We start from the raw sequence: 23,623 nt of genomic DNA on the forward strand, positions 1-23,623 counted from the left end.
TGGTTTACATTCTTCTTCTACATTTTATGTTTGTTGTTGTCCAGCTAGTATTACTGCCACCTACTGGAATATATGATTTACAACTGCCTCTACCTCACCCATGTGACCCCACATATTTAAATTTGCACATTTCAAATCTCAAACATCTTAGTACGTACTCTTTCCATAAATTTGTTTTTAAGTGTCATCTCAGCCTGTTGGCCACACATGGGTGGATTATGAGAAAATGCACCCTTGGGCACAGACAGGTAACCACCAGTGTGAAAGTGTTTCTTTGTAGTTGTTTTGTGTCTCTTCATGCACGTTTTCTATTTCTATGTAGTTGTTCTGCATCCCTTTTTAATTGCTCTGTATTTTTATGGTCGTCTTGTGTCTCTTTAAGATTCTTTTGTGTGTCTATGTAGTTGTTCTGAATCCCTTGTAGTTGTTTTGAGTCCCTGTAGTTGTTTTGCCTCTCTTTGGGATTGTTTTGCACCTCTTTGTTGTCATTTTGTGTCTTTCAAACAATGGCCACTTCACATGGAGGCTCTGGCCTGTTCAGCAATCCATCCATGCCAGTACAGTAGCCCTATGCTATGACTGAGTGTATCGAATTCCCTTCATTGTTGGGAACTTTCCCATGAAATATACCTCATGCAACACAACCAAGACAGCAAAACAAAGACATATTTGGAAAATGATAAACTGAATTGTCCCTAGTAAACCTTGTAGCATGTCCATGACATAGTCATCATCTATAATGAGTCAGAAACACACAAATGAAGACATGGTGCACATGAGATGGCAAAAGTGGCACACAGGTCTTCCATTGCTCACAACATTTCATTCAGGATGTGGCCAACACACTCCTCTCTGCAGTAGGGTGGCATGGAGGCAGCAGCTACAGTAGAAGGAGGACAAAGGCAGGATTAACAAAGTGGGGGAAAATGCTGGCTCTGCTGCAGCTCTACACCTGGACACACCTTGGGCACTACAGCAGAGGGAAGGAGGAGGATTAATCTGAGCTTCCACCCACACTGCTTTGAACTGACACCACTATACAGCCACCTTCACCTCATTCCCTGCAGGTGCATCATGGAGCAATTTGTGCAGGCAGCCACCCGTCACTGTCTGTCCAAACAGCCCCAGTCTCAGCCAGTCAAGACGGTACTGAATCAATGTACCTGAAGACCCAGGTGGCAAACCAGCTTTTTTTGCTGAATAATTTGCTCCAGACTACCCAATAAAAGGTTAGCATATGCAGTTTACAGTATGTTTCAGTAAATATCAGACAGTATGTCTGTCATACTGTGTGTATGTGCTGTAGTCATTGCTGGAGGAAAACTCAACAATTTCAGCATGTTTCAACTTTAGGTTACAGCTCCTTTTCTCTTTTGTGACTTGAAAAAAGTCGCCTACCATTTCTTATAAATTGTTTCAAACCCACTGGTTAGACTAAGATGCACACATATATTATGTTCAGGCTGAAAATTAACTGCTTCTGTCATGACGTGATACCTGCATGCATAAATACAACATAACAGACATCTGTACAGACTTTGTCACATGAGTTGTGTAATGCATATTCTTAAACCTACATTCTGCTCATATTACCTTCATTGATATATTTGTACATTACATATTTATATCTGTTATACTGTATATCACATATGCATTGATATGCATATTTTCAGTTCTGCACATTTTTGGCAACACAATCAAATTCACTGTTGATATTTGAAGCATCCACATTTTCACTTCATTCATATATATCTCTTCATTTCAATTCAATATGTTGCTGCAGGACTGAAATTGTCTGGTCAATGTTTTCATATAATTCAGATTTGTTGTGTTCATTTACATTTGCTTCACTGACCTGACTTCACTTCAGGACCATGAAAATGTTACTTATCCTCTGTTTCTGTCAATTCTTCCTACTGAAATATAATTTGAAGACAGCTGGACAGTAGTATGTAACTGTAACATAGATTTAACACAAAAGTAGAATTTGATGTGAATGTGGACTGTACCTTTCTCCCCTCTGTGACTGTGATAACAACTGGATTCACAAAGCAGAGATACAAAAGCAATATTTGTTTTGTTTTTTTCTTTCTATATTGCATTATCCTAATCTTCACATTACATGATCCTAATCCCTCCATATGTTGTTCCTGCATCTGAGACAACAGAAGTTTCACCTGCTCAAGGGAACAAAGGGTCGTAAGACAGTTAATAAGATTTGATCACAGGACAGAGTGGCACACCTGTTCAGATCAGCCTTGCTATAACTGCAGCTTGCTGTGCACCTGACAGCAGCAGTGAGCTCTTCTTCTCCTCCTGCCCTTGTTTCTGCAAACACCGACTTTAACACATCTCTCTACTCAACAATGCGTCTCTACCACTGCACACAGGTAAGATTGTTTTATTATCACTTTTATGTGTGAATGAATAAAATGATGATTTGTTTAATCACAAATAGGCTACATAAGAAAAAACATTATTCTTACTGACCAGGTTTGAGTTGCCTGTGCCTCTGCTCTGACTCAGATTTCAAAGGATAGAAGATTTCAAAAATTCCTTGCCTATAATCATAATTTTTGATCCTACTAGTAAACGCTAAGTTAAAACAATCTTAAAAAGTTTTTTTCAATTCATACCTTAATACCTATAATTTATATGTGCCCATTACAATCTTACTGACTATTTGAGAAACTAACTAAACTGCAGCAGTTTCTCACTGAGCCAAAAGACACACATCAAAAGACATAATTTGAGGTTTCAAAACCCATGGTCAGTTTAGATTTTTATGGAGAGTTTATTTTGTAATTTCCTTGATGAGGCTAAAAGAAATACAATCAAAAACCTTCTTTTCATCCATGGAAAATAGTAGAGTCCTGTTTTTGAAAAGATTATTTAGTAATTGTATCCTTTAATATAATTTACAACTCTTTATAGGTATTTTGAAAACTGTGACGAGTATTTCAAGATTCAAAATTCCAAGTTGAGATTTTTTAACAAAATGTTTCATTTGATTGTTGGTGGGTCGGCAGAATAGTCTGTGTGGTCTGTCTGTCATTTAAATTTTCAAAACTCATTTTGCAAATGGAGAACACTTACCTGCCTTCTGTTTATTCAGGTGTCACAAAAAATGGCTCTTCGAAAGAGAAGTGGTAAGATAAAATCAAACAGTAGAAGTTAATCTTGCTTTGGTGAATAAAAGCCACTATTATGAACATTTTCCTACCAACAGCAGTTCTACCCACATAACACTGACAGTGATATGTGACTACGTGAGCTGGCCTTTCTTTATGTGTGTCAGACAGACATCACTGCTGGATGGTCCAACCTTGCCAGGTGATTGAGACTCAACAACAGGAGGGTGGTGACCTCATCAAACCCAAGAAGCTGCCAAATCCTGTCCTGGCTTCTCACCAACACAGAGCCCTTCACCAAGAACTGCTCTTCTGCCACAGATGGTGAGAAAACACTGAGCTCTGTACCTGCTGCTATATGATCAGGTCACATAGGCTGCAGCTGCACGGTGATCCATGTACACGTTAATGTAATACCAGTCAAGGGACCTTAATACCTTGACTCTACGTATAAAACTTTGTTTTCTAGTGTGACCGTATTTTAGTAATCTGAGATTTCCAAGTTTTTCCATGTGACATCTTCTCGGACTGGTGTGTAGTTAAAGGCAAGTTGAAACTGCCAGCAGAAAGTTCTCCAGATCAGCGTTTTATTTGTCTCCTGTCTCAGTCAGAGAATCCTCTTGGGCTTCCCCAGTCCTGCTGACCGGGGCTGCGGCCGGAGATAAGCAACATGCTTAGATGGTATTTAACACTGTTTGAGTCAAAGGTGCAACACTTCTCTAGAGATCACTGCTAATCTCTCAACATGGGGAAAGTATTTTCACTCTTGTGTCTGAGAAAGACAAAATAATGCATGTAAGTACAATAAAATCCAGACGGTTTGGTTTGTGGTGCTTGAAGCAGTGAACAAGCCCAAGTTTCTATTAATATACACCTGACTACTGAATACTGACTATATAATATATTTAAATTTACATTTAAGTTTGTGAATTATAATGAGCAACTGTGTCATTTTAAGGTTACCTTCACTGATAGATAAATAATACTCGAGAGGATAGTATTTTTGGTTGCTTATCTTGAACAAAAATATTAGCACAATGCTTCTGTTTTTACTCTCATTTTCCATGAGCTGAAATAAAAGATGTAATATTTTTTCTATACAAACAGAGGGCATATTCCTCCCAAATTTTGTTCATAAAAGTGTTTAAATCCATGGTAATTAGGACTTCTTCTTTGCCAAGATAATCCATTCACCTGACAGGTGCAGCATAACCAAACGCTGATACCACAGCCAAGGGAACAGGCTTGGCAGAACCAGCGGGGAAAGAAGACCCTGTTTAGCTTGACTCTACTCTGGCACTGTGTAATCAACATCTTGATATGCCACGCCTGTCAAGTGGACGGATTATCTTGGCAAAGGAGAGCTGCGCACTAACATGTCATTGTGAAAAACATTTGACAGAAAGAAGCCTTGTGTGTGCTTTGTAAAAGTAAACTAAAAAACTAATGAAGAATGGGAGCAAATACAAAAGTGTTGCAATTTTATTTGTGCTCAGTGTAGATATCCATCCTTCTATTAGTATTTTTGTTATGTGTCCTCAGTGGTCTCCTGCCAAGAATAAAGCCCGAGCTGCAGCGTGTGCTGGAAAACAAACAGAGAGAGAGGCACAAGCAGGCCGAGCTGGCCCTCCATCCTCCCTCAGACTTGGAAGCAAAGCTTCGCACAAGACAGCAGAGGATACAAGTCGTACGTATGAGCAAATGATAGAAAACCACACAAACGGCATTTGTAATGATCTATTTACCATTTGGGTATGTGTGAGCATGCAGAGCTGCAGATATTTGTGAATAAAGAGTCTTGTTAAGGAGGATGTCCAAACTAGAGCTAGATTGACAGATGTTTCCTCTCTTACAGTGTGAGCTGGAGGAAAGAAAAAGGAACGAGTGGCTACAGAACGCGCCGGAGTTCGTCCGAGTGAGAAAAACCTTGAAGCACGTGCAGGCTTTTTCATCATGACAACCAGAGCTACAGGAACACAGGTTCCTGTGCTAATGTTAGTCATCAGGTGAATCATCTTCATTTGGCAACTGCAGCTCTCACAGATACTGATAACAAATTTACCAAATCTGTCAGAAAATGTTTTACAGTATGAGATTTGAATTTCAGGAAGGAAAAATATAAATTAATTAATCCTATTTTGAGAGAACTTTTCAACACCACCAATCAAGCATGATGGATCGTTTGAATTGAGAAAGGAGTGGACTTGAGAGCGTCTCTTGTAAAGTTGTGAAAGGCTTCAAATATTTTCTTGCTGTGGAGATGCGTGCACTTGAAACATTCTTTAATTGTCTTGCCATAGAAGGTTAGGTTGCTGTATTTTGTAATATTGTTAAAATGTAGAATGAGAAAATAAGCACCAGGAATACATTTAAAAAAAAAAATTTAATAAAACATCCAGGGAGGCCGACAATGTACGTAAAAACAAACACTGAAACTTAAGCTGGATCTGCTAGTGACAACAGTGAGAAAACAGTCACATAATGACATGAGAGGCAGTCACAGGAGTGAACATGGATGTCGCTCTTTTTGCAGGATTGCTCAGCCGTTTACACTTCAGTCTGTCGTACCCTTTGATCAAAGCTGCTGTTCGTATTTCACAAGTTTTGGGACTCAGCTAGTGACATCACAGATGGCAAGAGCCTAAGATAAAAAAAGGTAATCATTGAATAATGATTCATGGACTTATGTTTCTTGTTTAAAAAGTGAGCAAGTGCCAGCTGGTAGTTTATATCAGGTTACTCAGTCTGAATATGTGGTGTGCTGTAAACAAACATTCATAAATAACTTTACCTCTGCAAAGTAAATGTACTGACCAAACTTTAAAGTGTGACTGTTGCCTTGGAAGTGTAAATATCGTCACAGACTCCTCACATAGGCTCCAGTAAAAGAAGGCCTGCTGAATAAATCACATTCAACCATTTTCTCTTACGCATTCTGTGCAATTCCAAACACCTTACACCTCGTGTGTCGTCCACCGTAAACAAAAGGTTTTACATTTAAAAGTGAACTTTTCATCTCCATTAATTTTGTGAAATACATGTGATTTCCCCCAACTGTGTTTATAAATACAAATTCTATTCACAAGCAGCAACCACATCCACTGTGCTTTTGTCACAACCCAGCTCCAGTGTGTTGTGTTCGCTATAGAATAAATTAATAATAAATAAAATACAAAAAAAAAAAAAAAAATGCTTTCACAAAAAAATGTAGACATAATGGCAGGGTAAGAAACTCTTGTCTGTGTTTCCTGGTGCTACCTACTACACTTACAACTTCTCATAGTGTTTGAACATATTTAGCAAGACGTACAGTAGAAGAAGCACAGACAGAGAGAAGTAGGCCACCCATGTGGTAAACTGGCGGTAAGGAGGGCACTGACATTATCATGGGTCCAAAAAACAAGGCCAAAAGAGTTTGTGGGTCATAAAGGACATAAGGTGGAAGTTGGCTCCTAATTTGAAATTGAAAGGACAATATTTCTCAACCAATTCTCCGTTGGCGATGGTACATCATTTGAATTTGTAAAATTTGTACTCGACTTCACAATAAAAGCTGTAGCACTGTTTAAAATCCCATTCTACTTGTGAAAACAGAAAAAGGGTGACTTGACTAATTCCGTAACCCACATAAAACCAGGTATAGATAGAAAAAAAAATGTCAAACCTCGACAAGATTAACATGGAGACTCTACAGACTGTTAAAGATTTATAAAACCAAACTGCGCAAAATCTAGCTCAAAAACCACTTCATAATTTACTACTACTAGAATTTGCCGGACCTGGTTGATTTCACATGGACACTATTAAAACCCAGTTTCAAATATGTGGAAATTCCATCTAGATCCTCTGGTCTGGGTGGAAAAAAAACAATCTGTGAAGCTGCCACTTTTTGTTTTTTTTAAATGAGGTTTTTTAACAACATTTAGGCTTTCACAATAATTTCTAGTAGCTGTTACATTGCTTTAAATCATGTAACAATGGAGAATTGGTCAAAACACATTATTCCTTAATTTCCCAGACTCAAACAATAAAAATCAAAAGCCAATTCCAACCATGTAAAAAAGACAAAAATTAAGGAATGCCATCCTTCCTTTGGCAACACTGTGAGGGTGGCACGCTCCAGTCATACACATAGGACAGTCGCAGCTTGACTTCCTCCTTGCAGAGCCTGCCGTCACGCTGCAGAGTCTGGTGTTTTTCCAACATGTCCTCCAAGCTCTGCTTATGTGTAACCAAATATTTGTTGTTGCAACCACGCGATTTATACTCTGTGTCAAAGCGTGGGTCATGCGTCCGCCGAACATCCACAGGTGCCAGCCAGGCACCCAGTGACACATCCTCACTCTGCCATGTCTTGAAGTAACCTGCATTCAGATGTACATAACGTACCAGGTCGGATGAGAGGATGTAGCCCCCACCCAATGCATAGGGCAGGTAGTAGTCACAGAGCTCCCATGAGCTTTCCCTCCACTTGCCGGCTGTTTTCACTCGGCCTCTCCCTGAGAAGAAGCCCCAGTACAACCGGCTGGGCTCTTTCCCCTTCAGCTCCTCTTTAAGGAGGTCCAAACGAGCAAATGTGTCATCATCTGCTTTGAGGACGAACTTGAACTCCACATTCTGGTCCAGCCAGGAGTACATGTGGAGCAGTTTGAGTGTTAAGTTCTCATAAGAATCTCGCAACTCAGGCAGTAAGAGCAGGTCTTTGTGCCGCCCTTGCTCTGTGTTAAGGTTCTGAAGGTCCTCACTGGAAAGCCCCTGAGTTCCTACCACAAACATGGCCAGAACATCTGAGTCCCGCTTGGCAAGCCAGGTGCTGCGGATGATACTCCTCCTCTCTGTGTACTTAGGTCCCGTTGTGATGAGGACCACCAAGAATGCTGACAAGTCTTTAGATGTGGAAGGAAGATTATGCTGCTCTGGACGTGATTGCAAGGCATTGGCTTGGGGGGCTAAGCCTGGAGGATCCGGATGGGCCTGTTTCAAGGTTTCTGAGGTACATCGGGCCAAGAAGACAAGAACTACAGCAAAGCTGCAAACAGTGCCAATGACCAGGGCTGTCTTGTGACGACACACTAGACGCAACAGATTCATGGTGCTGAGCCTGTGGTGAAAAAACACAATAGATTGTTAGTGTTAATGTAATTCATCAAGTTTATCATCACCTAAATTACATTTTGCACCCACACATTTTATGCAAGCATTTTCACAAAACTCGCATCAGGTGGCTGAAAGGGAACAAGTAAAGAGTTTGACTTATAAAAGAAACATTTGCATTTTGAGTGTTTCTCATCTTATGAAAAGTGAATATATTCCTGAATCAAGGTGCAGTTAGCAATCACACAGCACTACATATCTGCTGCAGCTTGTTTCAATGCTGTGTTTACAGACATTACAGATGTAAACAAACATATCTGAGCATCAGAAAGGATTATGTCAGACTAGTACCCCATGGCATTAAATTGGTGGCAGCAGCGACAGTACTTATGTTTCCAGATTTGGCATTAAAGTTATCATTTGAGCATGTGGATCACAGGTTTTGCCTTGGATAACGGTAGCTACCGTGTAAGATAGCAAAGTAACCTCGCATCAGCAACACACCTGTGAGTTTGTAGCACCACCTGCTTGCTAAGCTTAGCCGTTGAACTTTACACTGTCCATTGTAACAATACTGCACGCAGTGGTTAATTCAAGAGGATTTGTTAGGTACCTTAGCTGAGTGAAAAGTACCTGTCCCGTAGATACAGCCAGAACGGGCCACACACAGCAGCTTTGCGGAGCTAACGTTAGCTACCAAGATAAGACCCTCTGCGCACTTAGTGAGCTCACTGCACTGACTGTAAACACACACACACTGCTCATATTGATCCAAACCGGAGATGGAAACCACAAGGTTTAGCGGCGTCGGCCCGGCAGGTTACAATAAGCAGGTTAAATGGTAGGCAGGGTGAGCTGAGCCAGGTATCGCTGTATTCATTTCTTGTCTAGTGGAGCTCACTGTGGCCGTGACGAAAAGGAAACGGAAGTGAAGCCCCTGAAAGAGGGGGGACAAAATAACACATAATAAAGATGTGTGTGGACAATCATTTTGTCCAAATGCGTAATTTGTATAGCCGTTATTATTAGTAGAAAAGTGCATAGAACCTGAACAAGAGGAAATAGATTAACTCCACGCCTAACTTTGGATGTGTTTGCCAGGAAGCGAAACGACAGCATGATTACATGTAACAGCTGTGAAAAGCTCTTTTTTTTTTTTTTGCTATTTTTTGCATGTGCGATCAGGAAAGGACAATAAAACCAAGGGGGGGGGGGGGGGGGGGGGGGGGGCAGTTTGAAGACAGCTGTTGACTGGTGCATGCTTGTTAGTCAATGTGTCTAGTGTTAGCATTTATGGGTTGGGAGATCAAGATCGGATGTTATATCTGTTTGCTTCAAAATAAAAGCACAGGCATAACCTTTGGGAATTCTGTAAATAATGGATCTAAATAGATAATCACAACCCTGCTATGTTGTTGCATGTATGTGGTTGTGTGAGGGTGGATTTCCTAGGGGGCCAAACAATGAAGCTGAAATGATTACTTGAATAAATGATCACTCAACTAACAGAAAATGTATTGCCTACAGTAACTGATTGTTTTTTAAGCAAAGAATCCCAAAAAATAAATTTCCCTTCCAATTTGCTAGGTCTCTATGATAGTAAATTCATCATCTTTGAGTTTTTGAAAGTTAGTCCGACATACAATGCAATTTGAATAATCAATCATAAATCAAGCATATAATGCATCAAGTTGTATTTATTAATGAACAGATCAAATCAACAATTCAAGAAATATTACCGATGTCAGGTTACCAATATCACTATTAATTGTTTTCCCATATGATCATGATTTCCAACTGTAAATTTAGATCTGCATTCACAATCTGTCAAAGACAGTCAATAACCTATACAAATCCACTATTATGTTCCATAATGTGTGTCTTTCAACAGTGTGTATAATGTCTAACATAGGCCGATATATTATGACAATTTAATATGATTAATTGCAAATTGTATTCTTCAAGGGTTAATGGGGAATTTTATCTTGAAATCTGCAACCGGAAGCTTGATGTTTCATTGCGGGAATGACACTGACGGTTTGCAAATGTCCAGCTTTAGCTTGGAAAAAATGGCCTCATCGTAGTGGAATACTAGTATGTCGTCTGTAGGTAAACTTAACGTTCAGGAAGTCAGCAGACCCGATAATGTAAGCGCTTTGCATGATACATTTGTCCGTTACAGAAAAGCTTTGGAGCATTACTTTTCCGAGCAGCTCGGTTGCTAGTTAACTGACGATAACGTTAGACGAGGACAGCGGCGAGCGATGACGGTTAGGAGAACCAGTCGACATCCTGGGACATGCCCGGTCTTACTCGCCATCTTTCTGCTAATTTTGTGTGTGCAGTCGGTTAAAACAGCCTCTGACTATGACCCTTATAAAATCCTGGGGGTCAGCAGGAGTGCCAGTCAAGCAGAAATTAAAAGGGCGTACAAGAACCTTGCCAGAGAATGGTGAGTGATTGACAGCACCATCACATCTTGGCTGTAGCAGATCAGCCCTACGCGCATCTGACACCCGCACTGGCGTCTGTTGTCATTTAACTCGTTATAATCTGGTCCAATTTAAAATGACAAACAGTGAACCGTCGTCTAACTCTGCATGAATCTAGCAGTTATTTATGGTGTCACGTATGGGCTGTTTCTTGTAGGCATCCAGACAAGAATAAGGACCCTAAAGCTGAGGATATGTTCATCAAGATCTCCAAGTCATATGAGGTGGGTGAAAATGCATCACAATTTCTCACATACATAATTTCATACAAACTGCAGCTGACACCTCCAAGTATTCACTCACTCAGTCCGTTTCACTTTCTGTATCAGGGTCGCTCTCTCATTTTAATAACAACAGTAACACTGTCCTCTCACTTCTGCCTTTCATTCTCCATGGCACACAGATTTTGTCTAATGAGGAGCGAAGGTCCAACTTTGACCGCTATGGGCAGATGGATGAAAACCAGCCCTTTGGCCAGTCACAGCATCACGGTTTCCGCAGCTTCCACAACAGCTTCTACTTTGATGAGTCTTTTTTCCATTTCCCCAGGTACACCATTCACAGTTTTGTGTCACTGTAATTTAGTGGGAATCAGAAAAGCACTGCAAGACATATTTTATTCAGATTCCCTTGGTTAAACATGTCCCATGTGAAATGTTTATGAAGACCCCATTGGTAAAGGTGTACATGAGCAGCTGCGGATATATAACTAAATTCTTTCTCCATGTTTCATTAACTGTGTTCATTATATCCTAGTAAGCAGCCAGTGTAGAGAGTGGTGTTGGTTCGGCTCCTCCTTAGGCTTGTGTTTGGTTATTGATAATCATGGTAATAAAAAACTGTTCTAGTCCTGGTGCCAAGATTTTTAGGTGCAGTAGTTATTGTCCCATTCGTAGGTTTTGGAAAGTTTTGTTAACTTATATGATGAAGTCCTGTTGTGCAGACCCATCAAGTTAATCAATCAGTCAGTCAGTTAATGACAAATATGATGATTTGCTGGCTTTAGCTTCTCAGACATGAGGATTTGCTTGTCTTTCTCCATTTTGAACCATCGTAAACTGAATAAATTCTTTATGCTTGTCAGTCTAACAAAATAAGCAATTTAAAGACATCTCATTGAACTATGCTAACCTGATATTTGATTAGTTGTTTTAAAGAAGGATCTCTGACTCTACTCAGCATTTGCACCAAGATTTAGAATGAGTGAACTAATTGGAATTATAGACAGTTTTCTCTGAGGTCATGCGCTGACAGCACCCTGAAGGCTAAGTCTAAAAAAAGACTCACTGTCTTGCTTCGGATACTTCTCCAGGTCCAGGGACTTTGCAGACAGCAAGTACCTGCTTCACCACGCACAGTTTAACAGCGACGTCCTTCCAGACAGCCACAAGAGGCCATACCTAATCAAAGTGACCTCTGAGTGGTGCTTTGCATGCATCCACATTGAGCCTGTGTGGAAGGAGACGGTGCAGGAGCTGGAGCCGCTGGGTAAGTCTGCTGTTACAACACTCCCACCAGTCTTCCCCCTGCCACGCCCTAAAGATTGAGATTGGTTTTCCTAAAAGCGTCATAACACAAGGGTGATGCTTGCTCAGTTGCCGGCCTTTAGGACAAATGTGATTTGGGTGGCCATTTCTTTAATTATTCATTAGAGTGTAAGGGAGAAATTCAGCCCTATGTAAAATTTGTCTGGCCCTGGAGATGAATTTTAAGTTGTTGCGTTAATGCTGCCAATTAGAAGTACAGTGTTCCCAGTGCCCTTTAGATCAAGTCTGATGCTTAGTCTTTAACTGTACAGTGGCCTGCCCTGGGAATACAGTATATCCTGCATGTTAATGTGAGCCGTTGCTCTTTACTGTGCTAAAGACACCAGTTATAAACTGTGCAGTTTGCATTCATTATGGATAAACACGGATGTTACAAGATTTTAACTAGATGTAGACTAAAATTTGGTCAGTACATGAAACCATCTTTAACTTTGTTACATATAAACTGTTGAAATGTGCTCATTGAAATCTTACCTTCTGCTTTAAAGCAGTGGGAGTCCCTTTTTTTTTCCACTCTGGGGCAGAACTCCTCAACAAGCTGTGTATCACACACATTTGACACATAAATTTGTTGGCAATAAAATCAAAAACAGTAAGCTAAAAGATGCGAGAAAGCGCAGAGTAGGGTGATAATTCTTGACCCTTTGTTCATATAACAATACTGTGCAGCTTTAAGTGTAATATCTTGCTTCTCTCATGCAGTGCTGTTTACCAAAATAGCACAGAGAACTAGTGTTTGGCTCGACTGTATTAGGTACAATAACAGTCTGTTTTTGCTTTCACACCAGGTGTGGGCATTGGCGTTGTAGACCTGGGTTATGAGCGTCGACTGGCAAACCAGCTGGGAGCACACCGTGCTCCCTCCATCATTGCGCTGGTGAACGGCAGGGTGACTTTCTTCCATCAGGCTGTGGTACGGGAACACCTGCGACAGTTCATTGAAGACCTGCTGCCCCACAAACTGGTTGAAAAGGTAACTGCAACTGACACAAATGTGCCACTACTGCTACTTTTTATGGAATTTATCGGCCTAATCAGTAGTTACCTATAGAGCTTTCATATATATAAAATGTATATATGAAAATAAAGGCCTGATAGTTAATATATATTTATAGGTACAGCTCATCAGGTGTAGTTTCACCTGTGGTCGTGATAAATAATACTGGTTTTCAGTTATGCTACAGTAGACTGTTATTTAATTTAGCAAGGACATACATTTTTTTAAAACTGATTTCCATTGTTTCTCCAGATCACAGATAACAACTACCTGACTTTTCTGGATAACTGGCATGTGGAGAATAAGCCCACTGTAATCTTGTTTGACCAAGTCCCCGTCGTTCCCCTGCTCTACAAAGTAAGCATTGTATTTACACCCTCTCACACACACACACACACACACACACACACACACACACACACACACACACACACACACACACACATACACATACACACACACAAGTGGGACACTAATTAGACTAAATATTATTGTCGAAAACAGTCTACTTCTTCAAGTTGCTTAATATTCTGAGATTTGGTGCTGAGGAGTTGTTTGCTCTAATACACAAGAGAGCAGATCAACTACAGAGGCATCTGTCTGAGCAGCTGTTTCTGCTTGAGATAATTTTTCTTTGCACTAATGATTTAATAGTTCCTCCATTGTTATAGTCTTTTAAAATCACCATCAAATGCCCACTGGCAATATAGTTTTCATAACTTAATGCAAATGAATGTGTTGGGTCAAGACAGGAGGTGGCAGGCTATAGAACACATGAGAACATAGTTTCAACCAATCAGATATCTCAGTTATAACTATCTAATGTATACAGTTATGAGTTAAAAGCAGATATCAGTTTGCCTTGAACTCTCCTCCTTCAGCTCCTGTTCTCTTTATTTTAATGCGTTTATTTGGGGCTCTGTAACCTTCCCACTCTACTCTCCAGTTAACAGCGTTCGCCTTCAGAGACTATGTGCGTTTCGGCTTTGTGGACCAGGGTGACACGCACTGCACTCGGCTCCTGCGGCAGTTCAACATAAACACATACGCCCCCACCATGCTGCTGTTTAAAGAGGACACAGAAAAGCCTGTTGACATTATCCAGGTAAACCGTGCAAAGCCTGCACCTGAGACCACTACTCCCTTAGTTTAACAGTACTGACACATTGCCTCCTGTTATATCCGAACATTCTGGCCCGATATAAATGTGAATCATGTTTGCTATTTTTTGTCTGGCAATATCAAGGAAAAATAAATAAGAAAAGAAATTGCTGAAGAAATGAATTTTCTTATTTTTCCAGTTGCAAGTTTTAGTCTTTTTTTTTTTTTTTTTTTTTTTTTAATGTTGCACACCTACTCTAGTCAACCCTTTTCTTGCTTTATGGTGCTCAAACCCCTTGAACTTTCTCTCTCCCAGGCCAGAGGGATGAAGCGACAGATCATGGATGAGTTTGTTTCCAACAACAAGTTCCTGCAGGTGCCACGGCTCGTCAACCAGCAGCTTTTTGATGAGCTGTGTCCTGTCAAGCAGTTCCACCGACGGAGGAAGTAAGACAGTTTATAATTCCTCGCTTAAAATCACCCTTGTGCTGAATTAATGTAAAAGGGAAAGGAAAATAAACGAAACCAAACTAACGGGATCGAATTTGACTTTAACATAATACGACAACTGTAAGAAGCTGAGATCCAAATAGAAGAGTTAGACAAGCAGTACTGTGGTTGTCAAATTGTGAAGTGAAATACCATATCTGAGGGCTTTTTGGATTGATGTGAATGAATGGTTTGCAGGTACTGTGTGCTGCTGATCACAGGGGAGGACCAAGCCTTTGTTCCAGGCAATAAGGCTTTCCTGGACTTTGCCACAGCTAACAGAAAAGAGGTGCTGCGCTTTGCATACGTTTATCAGCGTCACCAGCAGCCTCTCTGTCAGGCACTGCTCCACAATCAGGCTTCACTCTCACCTCAGGTTGGTGGCAGAAACACTAACAGCGAGAACATACTATACATTAAAGCAAACCTCATTTTTCAAATCACAATTTTCTGTCTGTAAACAAACATCAAGAACAATGCGCACTTGCTGGAAAACCTTTTTTTTTTTTACCCTGAACACAAAGAAATGCAGGTTGTATAATTTTAAGTGCTTTTTAACCACACTGACAGGTGGTGATACTTGAGAGGCGGAGCCAGGCTGGTAAGGTCCTGTACCGCTCTGTAAGTGGTGGCTGGAACGGCAGCGAAGAAGACAAGTACCGCCTCCACGAACAGCTGGAGCTCCTCCAAAAGGACCCCACCTACCTGACCTCAGACGCCACTCTGCCAGAACTCAACAACGAGATGGCCCCCGTAGGTCACGGCAGACACACACTCGCCGCAGTTGTGAGACCACCAGACTTGCTCTGTGTGCACATGCACAAGTCGATTGGACATTTTTTTGATTATTGTAACTGTTTTCTCTTCTGTTTCTGATCCCTCGTCAGATTTTTATTATTCAATGGATGAATGCTGCCTATGATTACATCGTTCAAATATACGATGACCTTCTCTACTCCAACTGGTAAGACAGCACTCACCCAGGAAGTCTGCAGCATTTAGAGCGAAAAAGAGAAATACACTGTGTGTTGCACTTTTGCTGAAATTGTATCAGTAGCTTAATCATACTTCTGCATCAAGATGTTATGATACCTGCCTGATGGGGGCTCTGTTTGTAGGAATTTACTTTGTCCCACTACATGTAGAGGTGAAACGGGTCAAATGGAGACAGTAATGGCTGTTGCTGGTTGATATGGGGTGCTTTGCATTTTCTCCTACATATTTTAATAATAATGTGTGTCTCTCCTCAAGGCGAGAAATGATGCCCATCCTGTCCTTGATCTTCTCGGCCCTCTTCATTCTTTTTGGCACCGTCATCATCCAGGCCTTCAGGTGAGAGGCACGGTTCAGTCTGAGTGATTTTAATTGTATGCCTCAACATTTGACTAGAAATGACTTGAATTAAAAATGTCTTACACCTAATGATACTCATAAGCTCTGCAATAGAAATCTGTGAATTAGCATTTGTTTGTGTCATTTGTCTTTTAAGTCTACATGATTATTCCTGGTTTTGACTCCAGTTGAGGCCAATACTGGCTGGGTGGTGTTGCCCCAGCAGTAGTCGGAGCTTTCGGTCTCCATACAGATGATTTTCTTTCTCTGGTCTGTTTTCAGTGAGCCAGGGGAGAACAAACCCCGGAAACCAAAGCCGAGGGAACAACCACAAACTGAGAATGATGCATCAAGTAGAGCAAACACCTCGAGGTAATGTAGTGACATTAAACAAACACAAGATGGACACAGAATACTGTCACAGCAGACCCACAACCAAATGTTGGTTTCACATGAACAACGTGCAGTGCTCACACTCTCTGGAAGATGCTTTTGAAAACTTGTTTTGCAGTTGAATGACTGTGTATCCAACTGGCAGGACCTTGGGGCTTTTGTGGTTTGTTCTAATTTAAGCACATTCTGAAGTTGTCAAGTCATTTCTGTAAAACCAAAATACAGTTTTTCATGATGAATGAAATCAAATGAGTATAGTGTTTATGAATTCATATTTTATTCAGACCAATAGTGGGAGTGTGAAAAAAAAAAAAGTAAGTAAAGAGATGAAGGAACTCGTTAAAAGTTTAACAGAAACTATTGAGCAACTGTCCCTGTTAATCTACAACTGGTTGATACCTAATCCATCTGATTTGCTGAGTGATTAAGTTTTGCTCCTCTTGAATTTGGCTCTTTCACCTGCTCTCTAGTTTCGGTTTGAGCCAAGCCCCAAATAAAGTCACTGTATCTGTAACACGTCATCTGTAACACAACATTTTCCGGAACAAGTAAATTTGACAGCCACGTGCAAGGCTTATGCCGGGTATGTTAATTACAACACACAGCATAATTATCATTCTCAGAGACTGACCCAGTCTAATAATAAGTATTCAAAATCTGTCTTGTGTCCTTTGTGGTACTCAAAGGAAAGGTTCTTTTTCTTTGTCTAAGTACAATACTCACATGCGACGTGCACATTGAGAGACATTGGTAGCTTTAATCATCCCTCCTCTCTCTGGCCATGAAGTGATCCCTTCCTGAGTACAAAATCCACAGAAATGTAATTCTCACTTTTCTGCTCTTGCCTGTTAACTTAACATCTCTCTGTCTTTGTCATTGTTCCATGTAGCCGTCCCCCTAAGAAGGACTTTGTGGAAGTGACAGAGCTGACAGACATCACATACACCAGTAACCTGGTTAAACTGATGCCTGGCCATATCAATGTTGTACTGGTGCTCACCAATGCCTCCAAGAATGCTTTACTCAGGAAATTTGCCAAGGAGGTTTTCTCTTTCTCGGGGTAAGTTTCCGCACTCAGTATTGAATTGATACTTTTTTTATTGTTAAATTATTTGTGCATATCAGACAAAAAAGTCTAAAATGGGTTTGTGTCTGGTCTCTGACTGACCTTTTTATAAGTGCATCTTTGCACTCTCTGCATTTTTTGTATAAAAAATAAATATGAAACTAAGGGTATAATCATGATAATAGCATTTATGTTCTTCATTATTTATGTGGTCTATTAAAAATACCCCAGTGGCCCCATTTTTCATCAACCATTGCTCGTTCCACCTCTTTAATCCCAAATCCCTCTGCCACAACAGGACTCAGACCCTCCACTTCTCCTTCCTCAATGTTGATAAGCACCGTCACTGGATGCCGTCACTGCTTCGCTCAGCCTCTGACGCTGCCGAGAACGAGGCCCACTCTGATGAAGATGAGGAGCCTTCAGACTACGCAGGACACGTCCTGGCTCTCAATGGCTACAAGAAGTACTTTTGCCTCTTTAGACCCGTCTTCACGGGGGATGATCCCAGCGACTCCTCATCTGAGACCTCATTCTCCTCTGACAGCAGGAGAAAGTCCCGCTCCAGGTCTAGGTCCAGCTCCCACTCTCGATCCCGGTCCCATTCCAGGGAGGACGGGGCTGGCCCCAAGAGAGGCTCCAGTAGGGCCACCAGCATAGAAGTCCATCATAAGCTTGACAGGCTGGGACTATGGATGGAAAGGCTAATGGAGGGCACCCTGCCCAGATTACAGGTCCCTGCCTGGCCATCTCTTGATGAGACCACTAACACCTCTCCCTCTGACAGCTGAGGTCAAAGTAAGATCGGTACGAATTGTAGCAATTACACTTTATGGTCTTGCCTCCTGATTAAAGTCTTTAGTAAGAAAACTGCAGAGTGTTGCAGATTTCAAATTATGAATTAAGTTCTTTGCAGAGTTAAGTTGCTGCACTGCACTGTTGCAACCAGTTTACACAATGTCTTGTTTCATCTATTATAGTGTGGAGCTTATGGAAACCAATGGCCTAGAGTAGTGTGCAACAGCAAACCTTTAGACTGCACCTGTGTGCATCTTAAAGACATTAGAGTAACGCATGTCGAGGCAAAGGCAAACTCTGGGCTGTATGACACCACTTCAAGTCTTCTGTACAGAGACAGCAGGAGAAAATCTACAACAAAATAGATGAAAAATGTCAAAATGTCTGAAATGAGTCTGAACAGTTGCACAGACATAACAAGTAGCTCTCTCTCTCTCTTTCTCTCTCTCACACACACACACACACACAAGTGGTGTATGTTGTTAGCTACAGTTGTTATTTTCTTCTTCTTTATTCTTGTCTCTTTACATGTATGAGGTGAAGTCACACAGCACGGGATAAGTGCAATTTTTTTGCTTTAGGTACTTTGATCCATCCAGAGCCTTTAAAATGTCCTTCAAGCCTGATCACACCTTTTTACTACAGCCCCCTGTCATGAGTTTGACCTCTGGCATTATGTCCCTCTCATGGAGAATCCTGCTGTATGTGATCACATCTCCACATAGAAGCGGGTTAATCAGAATAAAGGCTTGCAAACTGGGCCTGCTGCGCTAAACTTATAGATAAATCATTTTTTTGGGAACTTTTAGGAGCCTTCAGTTGAACATGATTATTGACCTTTGTTTGCTATTAGAGATCTTAAACAACCTTTTTGATTCCAGATATATATCACAGCTTAGTAAACAGCAATAAACAATTTATTCACATAACATCACTTACATTGTCACACATGTAGGATTCGTCCTGATGTTTTTCTGCTCAGACCAGCTTGCCATGTCTTGCTGCTGTTTTGGTTAAGGATTTAACATTAAATATGTTACATTTGAATTCTAAAGATGTTAAATGTCATTTTTGGCAAGTCATACTGAGAATGTTGAAATCTGCCTTTTTGTCACTACAGTTGCTGTTTGTTTGGGGGCGATTTCACTTATTTTTTTAAGTTGTTGCCAGTTGTCTGAATCAGGGAGAAACGATAAATCATACCATATTATTCCTTCCCTTTTTGAGTCTGTGTGCTCAAACCACTGTAAATGTTAATGCATGGAATAAGTAGACCTAAAATCACTAATAAATGTTAAATGAATTTGCACTGGCAATTTAAATGTTTTCAACCCTCAGTCTCCTGTTTTTGCTCTGTAATTGAATAATTTGCTGCTCAGAAATAATATTTGCTGTACATTGTCACTCAAATAATTTTTTTTTCTTCAACGTCCTTTGTACTTGATTTACGTACCTATCCATCTGTAATAGTTTATTTAAATGTGTGGATGAGTTTGACTTGCTTTGATATTTATGTAATTTCCTTCATGCTTCTTTAACCTAATAAATATTTTTATCTACAACAACACAGCATTCAATATCTTAATGACTAATTAAGGCTGGGTGAATGACCTGGCTGCAGTATACGTAGAGTCAATTTAAAAATGACAAATGTGTGTTTACAATTGGCGGATAAAACAAGAGCAAATATTTACCATGAATATAACCACTGCTAAGCAAGATACATGCCCCGCATGTTCATTAAACACAGTACATGTCATGGCAGCTCAAAGAAACAACATGTATGTGTTTTTTGTACTGGAGAACAAGCTAGTTAGTTATTTATTTTCTTCATGGACAGGTCATCAGGACCAAAGGAGATTGGCAGCAGCTCGTCCACAGTCATCTTCTTGTGCGTGCCGTCAGGCTTTGTCAGGTACACATCCCATTTTGATCCAAACTGTACAGGAAAGAGAAAAGAAAAGTTCTAGTAGTTGCTAGTAAAAGGCAGTGTAGATATTGCCAGTCATTTAGAAACAAAAATTGCTGTCCTGAGAGAGCTTGATGCTGTACAACATCACTGACTGTAAACTAATTGCCTATTAAAAAAATGCATTCAATCAAGCAGAGATGATACCTCTCTCATGACCTGTCTGCAGGCACCACATGGGGAAATGAACTTGTCCTCCATGTCACTGCAAAGAGCATAGAGAAAAAATGTCACTGAGAAATGAAACAATTTCAAAAGGCAAACAAGCACTTGATTATGAAATGTATCAATGTTTTTGTAACTTCTCTTTGATATTTCGGACTGAAGACAGTGAGTCACAGTGTTGATTTAATAATTAATCTCACATTGCAGGTTTTCCCACCCCCTTCTGAATCTCTTTGCTCGATTATACATTTTCTTTTGCTCATTTACATGCAGCATGTTAACCTGCTGCTTGACAGACTCATTCGTCTCGTTCTTGCATACCCAGCTGGTTTTGATTGTCTTACATAAGACAGACTTTAGTTCTGAGAAGTAATGGGGCAAGGCTTACTCAATATGGAGGGTCTAGTGATGTGCAAAAATAACCGAAAACTAAGCTGAGTCATGGTTTGGTAATATCAAAATGTTTATGGTGCAGGGAAAAGGGAAAAGGTGTGGTTACCAGAACAGTTTTTTATTACTAAGATGTGGTAAGTACCTGGCAATTGCAATGGCCTTGAAAGTTTTGTGGCCCTCTGATACTGCTTTTGTGATAGCAGTCCTTTCAGCACACAAACCCAGGTTGGTGCAAGCGTTCTCCACATTGCAACCTGCAGGAAACACAAAGGTTGTCATCAGCTGTTTTTACTGCTGTCACATAAATAGTTAGTTAAAACCTGGAGTTACTAAAAGGGGCCATCAAAGGTGCTGTCTGTTTGCTTCTTCTGCACTAGTTAAATAGTTACTCAGCGGGTCTTTGCTCTCACAGCTGCTGGCCATTCATTTGCACTGAGGGACACGTGAGTTGCTAAGCTTTGCACAGTCCAGCAACTTGGACAGGACAGTGGTGTCTTTGCCTTGCTGTTGACAACCTATCAGCATATACAAGTGTGACTTTATTAAATCAACAGGGATAATAAAATAATTTAATGATGGGCTGTTGTAGATAGACATGTTTAAATTTTATCTTTAGCCTGAGTCCACTCATTTGACCTGACTGTTGTCAGGTAATCATTAACTACTTTTGAAATTTTAATTTGGAAACGAAACAAAACAAATATCAAAATGATAATATAAATGAAATTCTGTCACTTCTCCCTGTTTTAGGGTTAAATCTGCCTTTTTTTCATATTAGTTGCTATTTATTTGGGGCTGATTTAATTTATTTTTGTAAGGTGTTGCCAGTTGTCTGAATCAGGTAGGAACAATAAATCCTACCATATTATTCCTTCGCATTTAAGTCTGTGGCCTCAAACCACTGTAAATGTTAATGCATGAAATAAGTGGACCAAACATTATATTTTTTTTCCTGTCCTTTGAACTTCATTTATGTCCCTCTCCATCTGTAAAAAATGAGGTGTAACTTTTTTAATTAAAAGAAACTCATTTAAAAACAGTTTATTTAAATGTGTGGTTGAGTTTGACCTGCTTTGATATTTATTCATTAATTTCGTTTATGCCTCTTAAAACTAATATAGATTTTTATCTACAAGAACATGGCATTCAATGTCTTAATGTAGGTCAGTTGACTAATTAAATTGTTTGGCAGTGAATTGTTTGGCAACAGGTTTTGAAACTTAAGATCTGCTGATACTGTGGATTCTTTTAAAAGGCAGCTGAAGACACATCTTGGGTAATCTGTTCGTACCAGGTCTGTATTTTATTATTTTGTTAATATTTTTATTCTTTTAAATATTGCACTTACTTAGAGACATGAGGGAAGTGAGAGTGGATCAATGTGCTGACAACGGTCCATTATCAGTGTCAGTCCAGACCTCAAGCATTGGCAAAAAAATTGTTTTTCAGGTGACTCCCTTACTTCTATTGCCAAAATTTTGTCCATATACCAAAATGTTTTGTACTTTGTAGATATCATGCCACCAAAAAGGACACATCAGGAGCTCTTTAACCACAGAGCATCTACTCTGCTATCTACCTAACATCACCAGCCTTACATTATTAGATTATTAATACTGATGCATCACTGGATTAGCAGCATTTTACTGTGGTTTTAAATGTGAAATCAAGGGGGTAGGGGGGAACTGCGACACCAGTAGGTCTAATGAATATAAAAATGTTGATGTTGGATGCAAAAATGCAAAAATATATATATATTTTTTCCGTTAACAAGTAATTTCCTAAAGTTTTATTTCTTTTAATCCTTGATTTGTTACCTGTGTAGTTTTTATTTAAATGTAAATACAGGTAAATACAGATCTTAATGTATATACAGATCATATGTTAATAAACCATTCTGTTGACAGCAGTCCTCTTTGTTTTAGAAGGGTTGCTGTGTCCCTACCAATGTTACCCATGCTCCTTACTTAAACAAAGCCATGTAATACTGCAGCTCTGATCATAAGTAATAAGTAAAGGACTTGACAGATACATTTTAGTAAAACATTTAATAACACAATTTGAGCAATTCAGCATTAATAGTTGACGATGAAACAAAAAGCAGATGTTCAATTCCTATTCATCCTAAACCTAAATTTCAAGCCTCACACCAAATAGTCACTGTGATCCAACAAGGCCAAGTTCACATGTATTTTACCTTTAAAGTAACAGCCGTTGTCTGTCAGGAGAGCAGCCCCCACTCTGAACTTGCTGTAAGGACAGTAGGCTTGACCCTTTGCTTCCTGAGACTGTCTGATCAGCTCCTTGATTTTTTCTTCCATCCTTACTCTTGGGCTTTCTATGACTGTTTTTGAGTCAGTGAATGAGTGTGCTCTTGCTCAGTTTTAAATGTAAATGGGACAGAGGGAAGGCGGAGTGGGTGCAGTCACAGCCAATCACTTGCTAGGATGTCAACACACTGTCATGAGGCAACAGGGTCAGCTTTGTTGCTGCCCTTAGTCAAGTTCATTTTTGAACAGTCATAATAGTAAAGGTGAGGTTTAGGCACGTTGCATGCCTGTCTCAACTAGTCAGTTTAAAATGTAGCTTGATTGCTTTTGTTCTATCTCTGTTGAGCATCAGTGTGCGGTAGGTAACCAAAAATAATTTCGGTTTC

At 40.1% G+C, this 23,623-nt stretch overlaps 4 protein-coding genes across 6 annotated transcripts; 2 read left to right on the top strand and 2 right to left on the bottom strand.

Annotated features, from left to right (window-relative positions):
• The first annotated feature begins 2,330 nt into the window (after positions 1-2,330).
• On the top strand, positions 2,331-5,394 carry LOC111667679 (protein FAM107B-like). Of its 2 annotated transcripts, none has more exons than XM_023423430.2 (5): positions 2,331-2,390; positions 3,116-3,149; positions 3,299-3,455; positions 4,674-4,818; positions 4,987-5,394. In XM_023423430.2, exons 1-5 carry the CDS (start codon positions 2,367-2,369, stop codon positions 5,086-5,088), a joined length of 462 nt encoding a protein of 153 aa, XP_023279198.1. In that variant the 5' UTR covers positions 2,331-2,366; the 3' UTR covers positions 5,089-5,394. The 2 variants fall into 2 exon arrangements, with proteins under 2 accessions (XP_023279198.1, XP_087034747.1); XM_087178621.1 differs by having other exon boundaries at positions 3,116-3,146.
• A 110-nt stretch (positions 5,395-5,504) lies between these two features.
• Positions 5,505-9,167, bottom strand: b3galt6 (UDP-Gal:betaGal beta 1,3-galactosyltransferase polypeptide 6). Of its 2 annotated transcripts, none has more exons than XM_023423427.2 (2): positions 8,859-9,167; positions 5,505-8,232 (listed from the first exon to the last, which is right to left on the bottom strand). In XM_023423427.2, the coding sequence occupies exon 2, from the start codon at positions 8,220-8,222 to the stop codon at positions 7,203-7,205; it is 1,020 nt and encodes a 339-aa protein (XP_023279195.1). In that variant the 5' UTR covers positions 8,223-8,232; positions 8,859-9,167; the 3' UTR covers positions 5,505-7,202. The 2 variants fall into 2 exon arrangements, with proteins under 2 accessions (XP_023279195.1, XP_023279194.1); XM_023423426.2 differs by having other exon boundaries at positions 8,839-9,166.
• Positions 9,168-10,238: 1,071 nt separating this feature from the next.
• Positions 10,239-20,005, top strand: LOC111667672 (dnaJ homolog subfamily C member 16-like). Its single transcript, XM_023423420.2, has 15 exons — positions 10,239-10,677; positions 10,875-10,941; positions 11,121-11,266; positions 12,030-12,205; positions 13,053-13,237; positions 13,514-13,618; positions 14,208-14,366; positions 14,679-14,809; positions 15,050-15,227; positions 15,422-15,604; positions 15,739-15,815; positions 16,103-16,183; positions 16,466-16,555; positions 17,466-17,636; positions 17,941-20,005. The coding sequence occupies exons 1-15, from the start codon at positions 10,490-10,492 to the stop codon at positions 18,431-18,433; spliced, it is 2,430 nt and encodes an 809-aa protein (XP_023279188.1). The 5' UTR covers positions 10,239-10,489; the 3' UTR covers positions 18,434-20,005.
• On the bottom strand, positions 19,340-23,425 carry LOC111667680 (cytidine deaminase). Its single transcript, XM_023423431.2, has 4 exons — positions 23,165-23,425; positions 21,110-21,221; positions 20,557-20,614; positions 19,340-20,379 (listed from the first exon to the last, which is right to left on the bottom strand). Exons 1-4 carry the CDS (start codon positions 23,286-23,288, stop codon positions 20,254-20,256), a joined length of 420 nt encoding a protein of 139 aa, XP_023279199.1. The 5' UTR covers positions 23,289-23,425; the 3' UTR covers positions 19,340-20,253.
• Between the last annotated feature and the right edge of the window lie 198 nt (positions 23,426-23,623).

The sequence above is a fragment of the Seriola lalandi genome, unplaced genomic scaffold (genome assembly GCF_002814215.2).
Source record: "Seriola lalandi dorsalis isolate HSWRI2012SDOR001 ecotype SW California unplaced genomic scaffold, Sedor1 jcf7180002054692, whole genome shotgun sequence".
Lineage (NCBI taxonomy): Eukaryota > Metazoa > Chordata > Actinopteri > Carangiformes > Carangidae > Seriola > Seriola lalandi.

Excerpts from the sequence above, each read along its gene's own strand:
- b3galt6 (XM_023423427.2), bottom strand. The coding sequence starts at position 8,222 with ATGAATCTGTTGCGTCTAGTGTGTCGTCACAAGACAGCCCTGGTCATT.
- LOC111667680 (XM_023423431.2), bottom strand. The coding sequence starts at position 23,288 with ATGGAAGAAAAAATCAAGGAGCTGATCAGACAGTCTCAGGAAGCAAAG. Across the intron at positions 21,222-23,164 it reads CAACGGCTGTTACTTTAAAG|GTTGCAATGTGGAGAACGCT; the intron begins GTAAAATACATG and ends TGTTTCCTGCAG. Across the intron at positions 20,615-21,109 it reads AAGGCCATTGCAATTGCCAG|TGACATGGAGGACAAGTTCA; the intron begins GTACTTACCACA and ends TGCTCTTTGCAG.
- LOC111667672 (XM_023423420.2), top strand. The coding sequence starts at position 10,490 with ATGACGGTTAGGAGAACCAGTCGACATCCTGGGACATGCCCGGTCTTA. Across the intron at positions 10,942-11,120 it reads AGATCTCCAAGTCATATGAG|ATTTTGTCTAATGAGGAGCG; the intron begins GTGGGTGAAAAT and ends CATGGCACACAG. Across the intron at positions 15,816-16,102 it reads GACCTTCTCTACTCCAACTG|GCGAGAAATGATGCCCATCC; the intron begins GTAAGACAGCAC and ends TCTCTCCTCAAG.
- LOC111667679 (XM_023423430.2), top strand. The coding sequence starts at position 2,367 with ATGCGTCTCTACCACTGCACACAG. Across the intron at positions 3,150-3,298 it reads GGCTCTTCGAAAGAGAAGTG|ACAGACATCACTGCTGGATG; the intron begins GTAAGATAAAAT and ends TATGTGTGTCAG. Across the intron at positions 3,456-4,673 it reads CTGCTCTTCTGCCACAGATG|TGGTCTCCTGCCAAGAATAA; the intron begins GTGAGAAAACAC and ends ATGTGTCCTCAG.